We start from the raw sequence: 16,310 nt of genomic DNA on the forward strand, positions 1-16,310 counted from the left end.
CGTTTACATAGTTATAGCTGATAATGTAAACATAAATTGTCATTTCTGATAGCTCCCAAATAATATTATGAAATAAAATCACTTGACCTTGAGGGAGACATGAAAATTAATATTTTTTAAGGCACTATTTAAAATGCACATTCAACAAAAATTGATTGCTATTCACATTCGTCTTTTCTTAGACGAATATTCTAATAGAATATTGGGTTTTCAGTGAATAAAAAACTTAATTACGATAAATTCAATATATTTTATACACAAGTTGGGTTGGATATAAATTACAATTATTAGGCGAATCAGTATCCAATTTGTAGGTAAAAAACTTGATGTAAATGTATACTTTTTATTTTTATGGAATTATTGAAAATGGAACAGAATTGAGAAATCTAGTTACAACAGATAGTACTTTCTTAAAAACTAAATATACTTTACAATCTTTTTTTAAAATTTATTCTTACACTCACTGAGGAATCTATATGAAAATAAATAAATCGAGAAGTAGGATTACACGTTTTTGTGAGCGCAGAGTATAAGAATGTATTTATGAATTCCTTAATCTACTTGTATTCAAGACAATTGAAAAAGTTTGTTGAGTAAATGGTAACAACAAGAAGGAATCAATTTGAATAAATTATATCGGTAATAAATATGTCCCATTTCAATTATCTTGCATACTTATATACAATTATAAAATGTTTTATTCTATCCTTACTATAGTGATGTTTATTGAATCGTATAAATGAAATACTTTCATGTACGGGAACATTAATACTGAGCGGTCTAAGAAAATTTTGTTACTCTCTAATTATGAAGTTCTGATAGAGGATGTTTCTCTTTCTCGCAGTCTGCCTAGTAATGCAAGTATTAAAATAAACTTTCCTTGCTACAGAGTGTTACTTTGAAAACTTCTTGCTATCAATATCTTTCTTCAACAAAATAATGATTGAAAGTGAAAAAATACACCAATATTATTTTCAAGACAAAGACTTGAAAATATTTGCAGCCCTGTTTAATCAGTCACTTTAGGTGTATTTTTAAGAGAAAAGAAGTTAAATTTTGAGCTCATTTAATTTTTTTTTAATATTATGACTTATTATATTCGATCAGTGATATTCGAAAATCTATTTTTGACTCCTTGTATTGAGAATGTGCGCTCGAATTTCAACATTGTTCTTAGAATGGTCATGTTCGATGAGAAGTGTCGAGAATAAATTATAATTATGATTGACTTTCACATCGAAAACAGCAGTTATAGTCACAACCTCATGACAATGTTGTTTATTGTAAGCAGAGATCTGGTGATGAAATCAATTTGTAGTATATCTATGGAAATATTTTAGTTGAAAAACTAAATTATGTTAAAATTATAGGTCAAATGTGGTTACATAACTACTAGACTTATAGAAATCAAGCCACAAGAATTAACAGTGTCTTTTCTGATTGTAAATTTTGGTATGCCACAAGAAAGCGTGTTGGGGCCATTGTTATTTACAATTTATCTAAACGACTTCAACTACATAATAGGTTCGCGCACAAAAAATTTGTTTGATGATGATACAGTCATATAAAACACAAACAAAATCTTGACAGGTATTCTGAGGAATTTCAAACATTTATTACGAGAACATATTTTAAACTATTGCTTAATATATTTCATTGAAAATGTACTTTTTTTTTGGAATTTTCCTATACACTTCTTCATATTTGAATGTATAATCTTTTGTTGTAACAAATTCACGTCATTTTATTTTATATTTCATCATTTCTGTGAAGACTTCAAAACTCTTATGCTCTTTATCTCCTATGATATCTGTAAATGAGCCTCCTAGGGGGTTGAAACAGAAAAACTGCAAATTTTTGTTTAACGTCTCCCACTAAACAACAAAAATTAAGTATATTTCAAAATAATTTAATGGAAGATTTTGATGTGGGAAGTGTTCAAATTAAAATCCTGCATATTTTACCATACATCGTCGTTTCATTGAAGAAGAGCACAAATTTTCTTACGACTACCCTATAAACGTTGTGTTTCACACGATAAAAACTAACCTAATTTTTAACCTTGTTTCCTTGTAAGATCAAGAGATAACGCCGCTAGTCACAATTCTAACATTTTCGGGTTTCATTAATACAGTCTGTTCGGGAATTTGTTTGTCGAAAATCGGGTATTTTCAAACATTTTTAAATGATAATAATACACATCTTGGTGAAAATAATACTAGTTAGGCTCGATATATGGATCTCATGCAGTTACAGATGTTTTTTTTGGATCTAATCATGCAGTTTTGATAATTGTATAAATAGCAATATATAAATATTCATTGTATAGTTGATAATCAAATGAGTTATGTCATAGGTGAAATGAAAAAAAAATTGTGGTTTATAAGAAACTTATTCTCAGTGGCCAAACTAGTATTTAATTCTTATTTTCAATCTCATATTTGGTTATTTACACCATCCTTCACTTGAAAAGTCAATATGTTAAGTAATATTGCAGACCAAAATTCTGTTCCTTTATCAATTTCAAGACATTTTTGGAAAAAATTTCATAACTACCTAGGACATAACCCATGATATACAATCATTTCGAAGGAGCCGTTGAATTTTATAAAATTTATATATTCTAAATAACGAATACGTCGAGGGTTACCACCACTGCATCTGTTCGACATGCATGTGCATACGTTGCTTGATCCATAATACCGCTAGGTAGACAAATGATGTTATGGTGATGAAGTAGAGAAATGCTGAAAGAATACATCCTGTGCCGTGCTCTTTCAAATCCTTTGCATACCTGAAAATTAAAAGTATGTTTTTATGATATAATGTTTTAATATTATTATAGTTTGCTAAATGTAGAAATTGGCGGGAGGGTCAAAATTGATTTCATTAGATATTATACTATAAAATAAACTGAAGTTCACAGAAATATATAAATTCATCAAAAATACAAATATTAATGTTCAATATAGACAAAAATTATAAATTTAATCAAGTGAGCTGAGTTCAGACTCTAGGTTAGGTTAGGTTCACCGCAACCCGCAAGGGTTTATTGTGGCTCGCACTTATTCACACTCGACCAAATAAACCCAGCTTCTTAACGAAGCTGATTAGTTTGTATTGTGAGTGGTCTTTCAGGTCAGATGGTAAGAGTTCAGACTCTAAATAATTATATAAAATACACAATCAGACTTTGAACTTTGAGGATTAGAATTGAGATACAGGTTCCTGATTTAATTTTTATTGTTTTATTTGAAGAAATTTGTTATAAACCTAGGAACCTTTTGATACCTTCCAGTAGTTCATATATCTAGATAGTAGAAATTTGAAAATAATTTGAGAGAAAACAACTATTTCAGACATGTAATGCATTGAATGATTCTAAAGCTTTTTCATTTTTTAGTCAGTGGTATTCAAATGAATAATATTGTAGTTAGGGGATTTGTAAATAAAATATATTCACTAAGTTCCCTATTACTTTTTCAAATATGGAATGATTATAATTTCGAGATCATAGCTAGGTGAACAATTTTTTTGATACATCTTTCAAGTATTTTTCATTAATTCCTTATAAATATACCGATGAAAGTAATATCTGCTAACATTTCTGTATGTGGAAATTGTAAATTTGATGCCTTTAAATGGAAGTACATTGAATACATTTATATTCAGAATAAAAATTAAAAATTTTTGATGAAACAATTGGCAATCTGTGCTGTAATGAATGTATAGTCTTTGTAGTTTTTCTGCCCAATAGATTGATAGAGTGAAGTACACTTTTTCTAGGTTCCCAGTCTAGTTAACTTTTTGAATATGGCGTTCCTAGAAGATAGCAGAAATAGAGCTACTTTCTTGGGCATCCGTACACTGCACATCTAAGAAAATAGTAGCCTTATCGACTGTGATGGCAGCAAACACTGTGTTAACTAGACAATGGAGGTAAGTCGTGACTGCAACTATACTATACACACCCACTTTCGTAAACCCATACATTTATATACATATATGGTCCTGCTCCTGCTTCATGAGATGGCATATATGTATTATCTTCATGGTCATGAAAATGAGGATATAATGAATTGCTAATAGTCGCAGTAGCTCATGAAGTTTCAGCGATTTTCAGAGACTTGGAAGAAATGGATGTCACATGTTATCCAAAATACAAAAAAGTAATTGCTCAAATACTCAAACTCAATGTAATGCCTTTTTTATAATCCTCAATAAAAACCCCAGAGAAATATCAAGCACTTTATTGCCACTCTCACTGGCATGCCATTATGAATTAAAGAAATTGGAATATAATTAATACCTTGCTGCCTTATTTGCTTCAACAGAGTTGTCATAGCTCTGCACTACGAGTCCATCATAGTTGCCTTGAGAATCATGGGAATCAGTCTGGTGCAAGTTCCTTGCTTTTTTATCATTTTCATAATAGAAAGTCAACTTGTACGGTGGGCTTGTGGGTTCTAAGTTGAGTTCCTGGGTCATTGGGGCGTGTACGGGGGCGAGTAGGTCAGTCTCGCTTTCATTGAGTTTCACAGTCTCTTGCAGAGATTGCGTGTTAGAATTGTGATTAGCGGCGTCTGTCAGTCAGTAACATTTCTTCGTGCAAGCACATTTACGCACGATGTCGATGTCTTTGGTGTACCTGGTGCCATCGTTGCATAAAAGTCGTACCTGCAATTAAAAAAATTAAAATTTTTTGGTATTATAATCGCGAGTTAGTTTTTCAAATTGTAAATTTTTAAAAAAGTGTTTTCAAATTTTGGTAGGTACTTGAACTCCAAAACAAATCAATATTTTGGTTATAATAGATATTAGATCCTAAGAAATAATATTAAGTGTACATGAATTTAGAAGTAGAACATTTTCAATTGTCGAAATAGTCATTACTGGTCAAAAAGGAAACTGCTAAAATAAAATTGGTAGGCCCAAAGATCCGTTCGATTCTAGTATGTAAGTTGCAATTTTGGAGACTACAATAATAGATTCTTTTTTCTACAAACATTCTCTAACTTCAGAGCGATGAATGCATACTCATTTGTGACTATCAAAATGATTTTGTTATCAATAATATTTTTTTTTACCTTTCGCCTTTTACTTTTTCTGGCATGGCAGCAACTTGATCCACAAGTGCCAACGCACCTTGCCATTTTCAAGGGCTTTCTTGATCTGCATCCATTTTCTGAGTAATGTTCACGAACTTGCTCTTTTCGGCAAGTTGGTGCTGCAAATAACAAATAAATGAACACTGCTAGGTAAACATATTCATTTAAGAAAAATCAGTGAATACAAAACGATTAAAGATTTACGTTTTCAGTAGTATTGAATGAAGCATTTGCCTATTCGCCATTAATGTCAGATATAACCATGATTTTTTATAGGCTTTTATGGTTAATCTCCCTCCACCGATTATAATGCTCAGCTGAAGCAGAAAATTAGTAATGTGAGTCGGCATACTTACACTCCTCCTCACCTTGCTCGCAGTATTTGCCCCTGAAGCCGGGCCTGCATTTGCAAGCATACTCTCCGTTGCGCGTTGCAATACACTTGCTGTCGTGTTTGCAGTGATTGCCAAGACAGGGATCGGGTGGACTTGCTGCCTCTTCCACCATTTCATCCATTTCATCTTCTTGTTCTTCATCTTCTCTGTCAGCGTCTATCATGCCACAACCAGGTTGTACTTTCTGCTGAATTTTGGCGTTCCCAAAGTCTACAGGTTTGTGGTTAATCCACACTTCTTTCATACAACCTATGAAAAAATAATTGGCTGTAATTGAGAAAATTTTATCTCTTTTGAAGAAGGAAACTATAATTTCCATCTTGAAACGTACATTCGTTAATAAGAAAATAATTCATCATATCTCATAAAAATAGAAAATCGCTAAATTGGATCCTAATAGGTAGTACTGGTCTCAGTTCTGGAAATTATAAAAAAAAGACAAAAACAAAATTTTCTTCTAATGTTAATGAAGATCTGTCATGTATACTGATCATACATGTTTTCATTTTAACGTATCTCTAGGAAGTTCGGTATGTCGGTAAGTCGGGTCTACTGCAACTCACGAGAGTTTATTGTGCCTCGTATTGTGCAAGTTGGAATGAGACCAATCTCATTCCAACTTTTTAACGAAGGCAATTACTTTATTTGGTGAGTGATATTTCAAATAATCTTGCAAGGGTGGGACACTGCTAAGTGCTGAAAACCTGATCCTTTCCGCGGAGGGGCAGGACAGATCACAACATAGGTCCTGAATTTTATTGTGAAGAATTATCCAGTCCAAGGTTGGCATGGTACATCTTCAATCTAGTGAGGACCGGATCGGCGATCTGGCGTATTTCAGGGAGGGGGACCTTTGATAGCTACTGAGTACTAACTTCACCCACCAGACTGAAGACAATGTCTTGATCCTCACACGTAACCTGTATCTATCCAAGCCGGAATATTTAGCTTCCATCTTCTTTAAATTCTCTAGGCAGCCACAAAGACAGACTGAATAGATTCCAGTTGTTTGGTCGACATTATCGAATGTTCAAGGCGCAAGATTTCCACCATAATGACCCCAGCAACCTTCAAATATGAGGGCTTTATCTGAATATACACTAGATTCAACTATACAGGTCTTTTCCGTGTGAATCATATTTTGAGTAAGTGTTTCCTAATCTGCTGAAGGGACTTGATTCCCCTCTTAATGCAGATTATATTTCTGCTACTCAAGAATTTGGTGCAAGGCAGATTGATTGATTGACTTTCGAGGAGGCTATAGGTCTCTTAGCTTTCTATGTTTGTTACCAGGGTCAAAGATGGAGAACTGAGAAGCTCTTGCTCTTGGTATGATGTTACAGGGAGGAAAATCATGGTCTTTTAGCCGGCGTTCATCTCCTTCTTAGACTCAGGATCGGATTCCTTGGTTACTTCCTGGTCCATAAAGAGATCCATTAGTAGCTGAGGAAAGGACATCCATCACCAAAGTGTCTCAAATTACCATTACCAAATCCTTTTCAAGTCATTATTTACACATACTGTGTGGAAAAATCTATTATCTATCTAACTAATCACAAGTATTATTCTTCAGGCAATTCGAGTTGATTTAATTTTGTATGGCACAATACCTGATTTGAAGTCTAATAGCATAAGATTAAGTTAGCACGTGGGATTTTTCACAATTATGACGAACGGTGATTAAATTTGGGTTCAATTTTTTTACAGACAGTCTCTATTTATCCTCATTTGAAAATTTAGAGGTTGCAACTCTAAGTGTGTTCAGATGTTCCATGCCAAAACATAGTATGTGAAAAATTGATGATTTGTCAAACAAGCTAAAAAGGTGAAGAAAGGAGTAGATACTGTATTTTGATCATGCAATATCTTCGGAACCAGTATTATACCTCCAAACTGGTGAATGATGAATAGACTGCCTCTGAATATGTGTCCAAAAAGCATATGTGCATTTGGTGTTATGTATTTTCGCATGGACCTGTCGTGTCAAACAAATAGATGAAATTTTAAAATATAAAATTCTATAAATATGTTCAATAACTGAAGTCAAGAATTTAATCCATTTGACTCTTCCACATTATATGTTATTTTGTGAAATCAAATTTTATTCCATGAATCAGATACTCTGAATGCTAATGACTACAATGCAAAGTTATTTAAACTTGACTTGCTCATATTTAAAAAGTTCAAGCTTCTTCTAGCTACATCATTGACAAATTGAAAACATAGTCTGATCATAAATTAAAAGAATCATATTTTCATTATTTTAGGACAGTGAGATCCTTGTTTTCTGTACAGTAAAAATTCTCTCCTTTTGCTAACTTTTAAATGAGATATCAAGGTCAGATAAAATTTCCATTAAAGGGCATTATTTTTAATACTTTATAGTGAAGAGAACAATTTGATGTTACTAGTCGCCGAGAGGCTCTATCAAACCTTTTGTGAATGGAAAAGGATCTCGTTTCATAAGTTTTTCAATTTTCTATCCAACACTGGTTCATTTTTGGAAGTCAGACCAGCCATATCCCTGTAAATGTTCAGAATGTTGCTATTCAGTTCCCGACAAAAATGAAGTTGATTTACGAATTTATTTCTCCCATTTTGGAGTGTTTCTCTAGTAATTTTGTCTATATTCCATTGGAACATTTAATAAATAGGATTTGCACCTGAAAAATAGTTCATGCAAACCCAAATGAGTTTTTAACTGATATTATGTTTCAGAAAGATGGTGCGTCCCTCATTATGACAGGTTGGTTGCAGCATGGCTGGATGAGAATTATCCAAACTGTTGGATAGGCAGATGTGGTTCCTAAGAATGACCTGATATATGTATGTCTATTCCAGAACTTATGGATAGAAAAAGAGGGGTTTGCAATGAAATTACCACAAAAACATTCCATAATGTGAGAAATGAATTTGCCAGGAAGTGAATAGTGGACATTTTGAATATTCATTAGGATAAAGTGGAGTGAGTTGAATGATTTTTTTTTGACATTGTGATATGTATATATATATATATATATATATATATATATATATATATACATCAGAAAAGTCTAGGGATATTTTTAAAAATGGCAATAATTTTTTTTAGATCGCTTTAGGGAAAAAAAGTTGACGGGTGATTATTAAACGAATGTAACTTACAACAAAATTTATTAAATGGTCAAAAATACTGAGTGCGCATATAAGCAAAACTAAAAAAAAGAATGGCTCTTCTTTGGCACCCCGAAAAAAAATCATAATACAAAAAAAATTGGAATCAGTACAAAGTATGGCCTCCACGCTGGTTTATTACGGCCCTACATCTATCGTGCATCGACAAAATGAGATTGTCAATGTCTTGTTGAGGAACATTTGCCCATTCAGCGATTAAAAGCTCTCTCAATTGAAACGTTGTGTGATTGTTCCCCATATGCGGAGTAATTCTTCGTTGAAGCATGTCCCACACATGCTCGATGGGATTCAGGTCCGGTGATTGTGCTGGCCATGGCAATACATCAACTCCTTCGTTGGTGAGCCAGTCAGTCACTAGACGCGCGACATGTGGACGAGCATTATCGTGCATTAGGTGGAAGTTTTCACCAACAGCACCAGCAAACGGACGGACGATAGGTAGAAGAATGGTGTCGAGGTACTGTCGAGCTGTGAGGGAGCGATTTGGAAAAACGAGATCGGTTCTGCCGCCGATTATGATTCCGCCCCATAGCATTACTGTACCACCTCTGTATGTGTGGACTTCCTGGACGTGTCTCAAACGTTCATTATTTCCAGGTCGTCTCCACAGTCTTACTCGACGAGAATCTGGATGAAATCCAAATCTGGATTCGTCTGTAAACAAAACTGTGGCCCAATCATTTGCATCCCAGTTTTGATGTTCTTGACACCACTCTAATCTTCTACCGCGATTGCCTCTCGACAAAGGTGGAAATCTAAGTGGCCTTCTGTTGTGGAGATCTGCTTCATGCAGTCGATTTCTGACAGTATCACGACCAATGGTTACCTGGTGCGTCTGCTGCAACACGTTAACCAACTCAGGTGCTGAGATTGTTGGTTGTCTTCTTGCGGTTAAGACCAAAAATCGGTCTTGAACTGCAGTTGTAGCGCGTCCTCGCCCTGGATGTTGTTCGGCTGGACTGCCAGTTTCACGGAAACGCCGCCACAATCGACTGATAACACTTTGGGAGACCCCCAAACGAAGAGCTACATCATTTTGTCGCATGCCACCTTGAAGAAGCCCTACAGCTCTATTCATCTCAGCCAATGGTAAGTGATGGCGTTCCATGTTAAAGCACAATATTTCCAGTTTAATTGCTGAGCAAGAACTGCATAGAATGTACAAACTCAACACTTTCAGATTATTCATTTTAGCCGAAAACCTACAGTTTGTAAAAAACTTGATAAAAGATTAGTTACCGTTTTGCAGGCTTTGTTCAACCCATAGAAATCTACAGGGTGGTCGAGTGTACCAATTTAATCGAAATTAAACGACCTCATGCATTTATTTTTATGATATTTAGTATGTTATAAAAATATCCCTAGACTTTTCCGTATATATATATATATATATATATATATATATATATATATATATATATATATATATATATATATATATATATATATATATATATATATATATATAAAAAACAGTATCGCTTGGTCTAATAAAAAAATACACCAGTAGTGGATAGAGTATTGAAAAACTTATTCAATGAAGTTTCATAAGATTCTTTCCATTTGAAGAACAATGTTTTTGTCTTTTTTAATGAATAAGCACGTATATTGACACTTACCATAAAAACTAGTCAAGTTACGCAAATGCCATTGTGTGAAAGCCTCTAGACCAGGTTCCGGAGGAATACCTCCCAAATACATGGGAGTTGTCAACCTCAAGTATTCCTTAGATCCTTCGTTGATTATGCTCCTTGCCAATCCTCTATCTACACGTAAAGTAAAATTTTTCTTGACTGCAATTAATTCAGCAATGTGATACTGCCCGTCAGAGACCATTTCAAAACTGAAAATAAAGTAATGATTTTATAGAAATTGTCAACTCTACCGCTTATAGCTTTTCTGAATCTTACCTGTACATGGTTGAAACAGGGTAGTTTCCAATATCATAACTCACTCTAATCCTTCCATTGAATAACTCAACAGCTAAATGTTCTTGATGTCCATCGTACATTAATACACCATTTTCTTGGGTTGTTGCAAAAACTATAGTAACATTGGCTTCAGGTTTTGTTCTCAGGGGTTCCAGTTCTACATATGACGTGTTATGGATAAAACTGAGACTTGTCAAGTATTCACAACGTTTCCCTGAAATAATTGTTGAAATAAGTACCTATACTGTTTATATACTCATTATTGAGTGAGCAACTAATGAAAAGTGTAGTAGTAAGCAGTATTCCTAATTATTGAAGAAGATACCAGTGATAATCTGAAAACTATGAAAACACCAACACCGAAATATTCAGATGAATTAGTTAAAAAAAGAAATGGTACCAAAAAATGAGAAAAAACAAACAATCAAACAATAAGTATAAAATTTCCAAATGTAAGGACGCTAGTTTGTAAAGAAAACAAATGATTGTGTCCTGAAATGGAAATGTATTAATAAATGGGGTGAACAAAAATAAAAAATCAACAAAAATTTATCTGCAGGTAGAATATTGATGGTTTTCTCTTCATCGCTGATATGAGACGTTTTTTTTTCATGGATTTCAAATCAGTTGTCTCCTTATTAAAACAATGGAGGTCACAACCAATCAACGAATGTCGATCATATTGGTTGGTTAAATAAATTCAAAGCAGTATAACTTTATACTTTTCATATTTGAAGTATTATTATTAAAAGTCATCAAGAAAACTATGAATTACACATAAGTTTGAGGAATCCGCCGAAGAAGAGAATTCTTATCATAGTTCAAGAAATTCGTAGGATAACGGTTATTATCACTTCAAAACTCTCCAGTTGCATGATCTCCATTACGATTACAAACCCACTACAACTATTAAAAATGTTTTCACAACATGGACACATCAACGTCAACTGTAGACATTTAATATTTGTAAAATTGAATCCTCAGTCATACATTTTCTGAGAAGTTTCCTGTTCTCACCTATTTCTTTGTATATATTTTTTATTTTGAAAGGTTTTTCATCAATACATTTCGTGTGTTTTTTATTTTCAATATTATAAATATTGAATATTACTGGATTTTTATCCCAACACCAAACCGTTATTTTTAACCTCTTGACAAGTGTTTTGATCACCAAGTGATCATATTCAGCTTAATATTCCTGTTGAAGATGATCACTTGGTGATCAGAACACGTGTCGAGGTGTTAAAAAATAACGGTTTGGTGTTGGGATAAAACTCCAGTAATATCCATTACTACACCAAAAGTTCCAAACAGTGCATCACAAGTATTATAATTATTGTTGAATACACCCCTGTATCGTTTTCAGATGTTCTTTTTTTCTTGGACCAGAATTCAAAGAAAGTAGTACCTGAGTATCCGGGAGCACACTTGCAGACATAGTCATTAGATCCCGATGGCTGGAAACATACTCCGTGGACACAATCATGATGCTGGCAAGGCGAAGTCTGGGGGTACATCATGGCCACAAAGGGTGTTATTTCACAGAATTTACCAGTATATTCGCCAGTACATTTGCAGAAGTACTCGTTAATACCATCTACACAACTGGCGCCGTTCTACAAAATAAAGAAAAACAGTAGAGTGAATTATATTTCCATTACGGTTGCAAGTGCTTGTTATATGTTGAGAAATGTAAAGTATTTGATCTGGCGCCATCTAGTGCCAACCTTTAAAAGCTCATTGATTTTGTATCATTATCTTACTGTGTAGTTACATGAAATTAATATTTTTTTGAATCAATATTTACCTGGCACATGTGGTTCTCGCAGTCGTCAATATTTGTGGTGCAGTTCTCGCCCTTAAAACCAGGTAAACACTCGCAGTTGTAATAAGTATCGTGATCAACGCAACGAGCATTATTTTTACAAGGATTATATTGCTCTGTACAAAAGGGAATTTTCCGCTCACAATAGTCGCCCATAAATCCAGCGGGGCACTTGCACTGGTACGAGTCGACTAAATCCAAGCAGGTAGCATTGTTTTGGCATTTGTTTCCAAGGCAGTCGTCAATATTATGCTCGCAGCGCAAACCGGTGAATCCCGGTTGACACTCACAGCTGGAAGACAGAAAACATGTAGATCATAACAGATTATTCTTTCAGATAAAGAACTAGTATGTTTGGAATAATTTCAAGACTATAATGAGATACTTTTTTTCTTTGGAAAAACAATTGTTTGTAATCGTTTTGTATATTCAATTTTTTTTTTAGTATTTTTTAGAAATTATTTGATATATATTTTTTTTTCAAGTAAAAAATTATAAAATAATTGACTTGGTCCAAATGAAATTCTTTTTTTAACCCAATGCTTCAATTATATTTTCTGTAAAATACGGAGATACAGCATCTACGCCCATTCAGGTTCCATTAGGGGTACCGCAGGAATCCCATATGGGCCCACTGCTGTTCAACTTGTTTGTATCGGACACAGAGTTTGTTTTCAAATATTCTATGTTTGCGGATGATCTCAAACTTTATCGAGCAATTACTTGCCGGGAAGATGCTGAATTAGTTCGAAAAGATCTCGAAACTTTTTCCATGTGATGTAGAAATAATTTGTAAACATCGACACATGTCAAATCATTACGTTCGCTAAAAATAGATCTCCTATATTTTTCAAATACACATTGAATAATATACCTCTTAAAAGAGAAACGTTTATTCGCGATCTGGGAGTTAAATTTGATAGCAAAATTAATATTAATCTTCAAGTATCAGAAATTGTGGCAAAAAGTCTCAAAATGCTAGGTTTTGTGATGAGAATTTCTACTGACTTTTCTATTAAAACAAAAAAAAAATGAATTGAAGGGGTTATATTTTTAGGAGTGCTTAATTTTTGGGAAAGAAAGTTTTTGGCTTTCTACTACTGGGATTAAATCGAATAGGTGAATGAATGACATTACGATGTCATCGATGACATAAGCAGATCAAGCTTATTCCGTGACATTAAAAAATCGTAATTCACGAATGAACTGTGTGTATTTTCTATAATGTTATCCAATTTGGTACTGAAGAGCCTTGTGGCAAGTGTCTTAAGGCGAAACATCGGTGTATACCAGTGAGGGTGACAGTATTCCACGTAAGTGCAATTTATTACCATTCATTTAGAGTAGAACTCACGTGAATGATATCTGATTTTTATTCCACAACGAATGTTTGAAAAGTGTCTTCTGTATAATTCACTGTTCATATAGAAGTATTTGTTTCGAAAGAATTTTTTCTTTCATGTAATTCAATGTTTATATGAAAGTAGCTGTTTCAGGATGACTTCCTTTCAGTTTGTGTCTGAAAGTTACTTCTTTGCATGATCTACACATCCATGTATAGAGTTACTTATTCTAAAATTGATTACTTCCTTCCTTTCCTTGGAAGATTCCCTCATCCTTTTTTTTTGTATCAAGATGGAGTAGTAGAAAGCCAAAAACTTTCTTACTTTCTTTCCCAAAAAAAAAAAAATTGTATTCGTAATCTTGAATATATTGTTCGGTTATATGAGATCCATACTATAATGTAAATATTGATTTGATTGAGAATGTTCGAAAGAAATTCTTAAGGAATTGTGCTTTTCACTTTGGTATTCAACGAAATGAATAGTACAGTCAACTCTTAACCAAGTTAAATATAAAATCATTGGAAGATACGAGAATTTCTATGAACTTGAGTTTGCTCTTCAAATTAATAAATAGTGAGATAAAGTGCCCAGAACTACTTTAACTAATAACTTTTCATATCAAACAAAAATATACGAGAAATCCTGACATCAGGTCTTTAAAATCAATTGTACCAGATTTGTTACATCTTTTTCCTTGTGAGTACCAGAATTGTTTTATCTTTTAGTAATGTAGTCACTAGACGTGAGGATTTATTAATATTTGGTATTTCACACTTCTCTAAATGTTTTGTAAAATCGTGAATTGTAATGTAGATATCAGACATGAGCATTCAAAAGTACTTTGTAGTTCTTCACACTTTGTTAAATATGTTTTTGTAAATTGGCTTTGCCGTTGAATAAATAAATAAATAAATAAATAATAACTTATTTTGGACCATTCTTGATTATATCACATCGTTGTGTTTATTGAAGGTGACAATGACAATTTTGAGAGAAAAAAATGTTAAGGCTCAATAAACTTTTGCAACAACAGCACTGGAATAATAAAATTATAAGAGCAGGGCTTTTGACAACTTGAAGTACCAGATTCATTTGAAATTTGTGAGAATATTCAATAAAGCTGTAGCAGCTACTCTCAGAGATAGTAGAATTTGTCAACATATTTGTTGATGAATAGAATAAAAGGAATGTCGGCCTTGAGCTATATCGAAATTATACTGAGGAGTTCTGGAACGAAACACCTTTATAAAATGGTTGTGTCTGAAGTGAAGCATTGGGATAGGTGAAATTTTTATATATTTTTTTATTTCATATCAACAAGTCACTTTCTGAATGAGTGATTCTTTATTTTTCATATTTTCCTCTCAAGATAAGTTTATCTTCAATTACGTGATGACGAGACTGCAGCAGCTATGTATCGATACTTGACAAAGGCATCCAACAGAGTACATCATGACATTTCGCTAGAAAACATAATCTATGGATTTAGGAGTAATGTTTTATCATAGTTCCATTCATATTCATCATACCGTATTCAGAAAGTAAACTTCAAAAATATGAAATTAGAAGAAAATTTGGGGTACCTCAGGGATCTATCCTGGACCGTTTGCCCTTTTTTATTAATGACCTGGCTGTTTATTTCTGTAGAGATAAATTCACGGTATTTGTTGATGATTCGCCTCTACTTTGGCATACTAATAATGTTGATAAACTTCTATTGAATAAAAAATGGCTTGGAAAAAGTGAAACAATGATGTGATGCATATTGTCATTCAATATAGGTATCCCAAAAAAAAAATAAATTCACTTTAGATAATTTTTTCTTGACGAGCAAATTTCACAACAGAATAAATTCTAAGAACTTTATTCGACATTAAATTGAACTTTGGGTCCCATACTAGGTAATTATGTAAAAATTTATCTTCAGTATATTTGCCTAAAAATCTGATTCAGCTATCATTCACAAGAAATGCCTACTTCGCCGTTTGTGAATCACACCTGCTTTATAGAATGTGCTTCTAGGAGGCAAGTTCTCAAACATCAATAAATCCTGTTTCCTTTCTTCAAAAAACTGCTCTGAGATATATGTGCAAAATTAAAGTTCAAGATTACTGTAAACCTTTTCCCTCAGGAGATAATATACTACCATTAGCTTTCTTCTTTCCAACAAAGCTATTTATCACCACTAAGTCTTTTTTTATTTGGAACATCTAGACTCATATATACAAATACCTGATAATATCATTTAATGCAGAAGTACAACACAAAAAAAAACAAGAGGTTCAATTAATATTTTTACATATTTCTCACCTGAATCTTCCTTCTTCCAGAACTTTGCAAGTACCCTGGTTCCTACAAGGGTTCCCATAGCAAGCATCAATCATGAATTCACAGTTTTTTCCATGATATCCAGGCGCACATTTGCATTGATAATCTCTTTCAGGCATTGTAACACATTTTCCATTATTTTTGCAGGGGAAAGTGTAACAAGCATCACATTTTGCCAAAATATCATTACCAATTTTTCCTGA

General features: G+C 33.3%; 1 protein-coding gene across 1 annotated transcript in view; it reads right to left on the reverse strand.

Annotated features, from left to right (window-relative positions):
- Window positions 1-230: 230 nt before the first annotated feature.
- The window catches only part of sli (slit guidance ligand), a gene marked incomplete at its 5' end in the record, with an annotated part of 109,789 nt that continues 93,709 nt past the window's right edge, over window positions 231-16,310 (reverse strand). Inside the window, 9 exons of the mRNA XM_074173140.1 lie at window positions 231-2,794; window positions 4,310-4,677; window positions 5,088-5,227; window positions 5,465-5,752; window positions 10,297-10,520; window positions 10,588-10,822; window positions 12,017-12,224; window positions 12,416-12,725; window positions 16,090-16,306. Of these exons, the coding sequence (XP_074029241.1) occupies window positions 4,591-4,677; window positions 5,088-5,227; window positions 5,465-5,752; window positions 10,297-10,520; window positions 10,588-10,822; window positions 12,017-12,224; window positions 12,416-12,725; window positions 16,090-16,306 (1,709 nt within the window). The remainder of the gene's footprint in view (window positions 2,795-4,309; window positions 4,678-5,087; window positions 5,228-5,464; window positions 5,753-10,296; window positions 10,521-10,587; window positions 10,823-12,016; window positions 12,225-12,415; window positions 12,726-16,089; window positions 16,307-16,310) is intronic.

Source organism: Leptinotarsa decemlineata, unplaced genomic scaffold (genome assembly GCF_025532065.1).
Source record: "Leptinotarsa decemlineata unplaced genomic scaffold, Ldec_3_MD MMD2_tig00000199_RagTag_RagTag, whole genome shotgun sequence".
NCBI classification, from domain to species: Eukaryota; Metazoa; Arthropoda; class Insecta; order Coleoptera; family Chrysomelidae; genus Leptinotarsa; species Leptinotarsa decemlineata.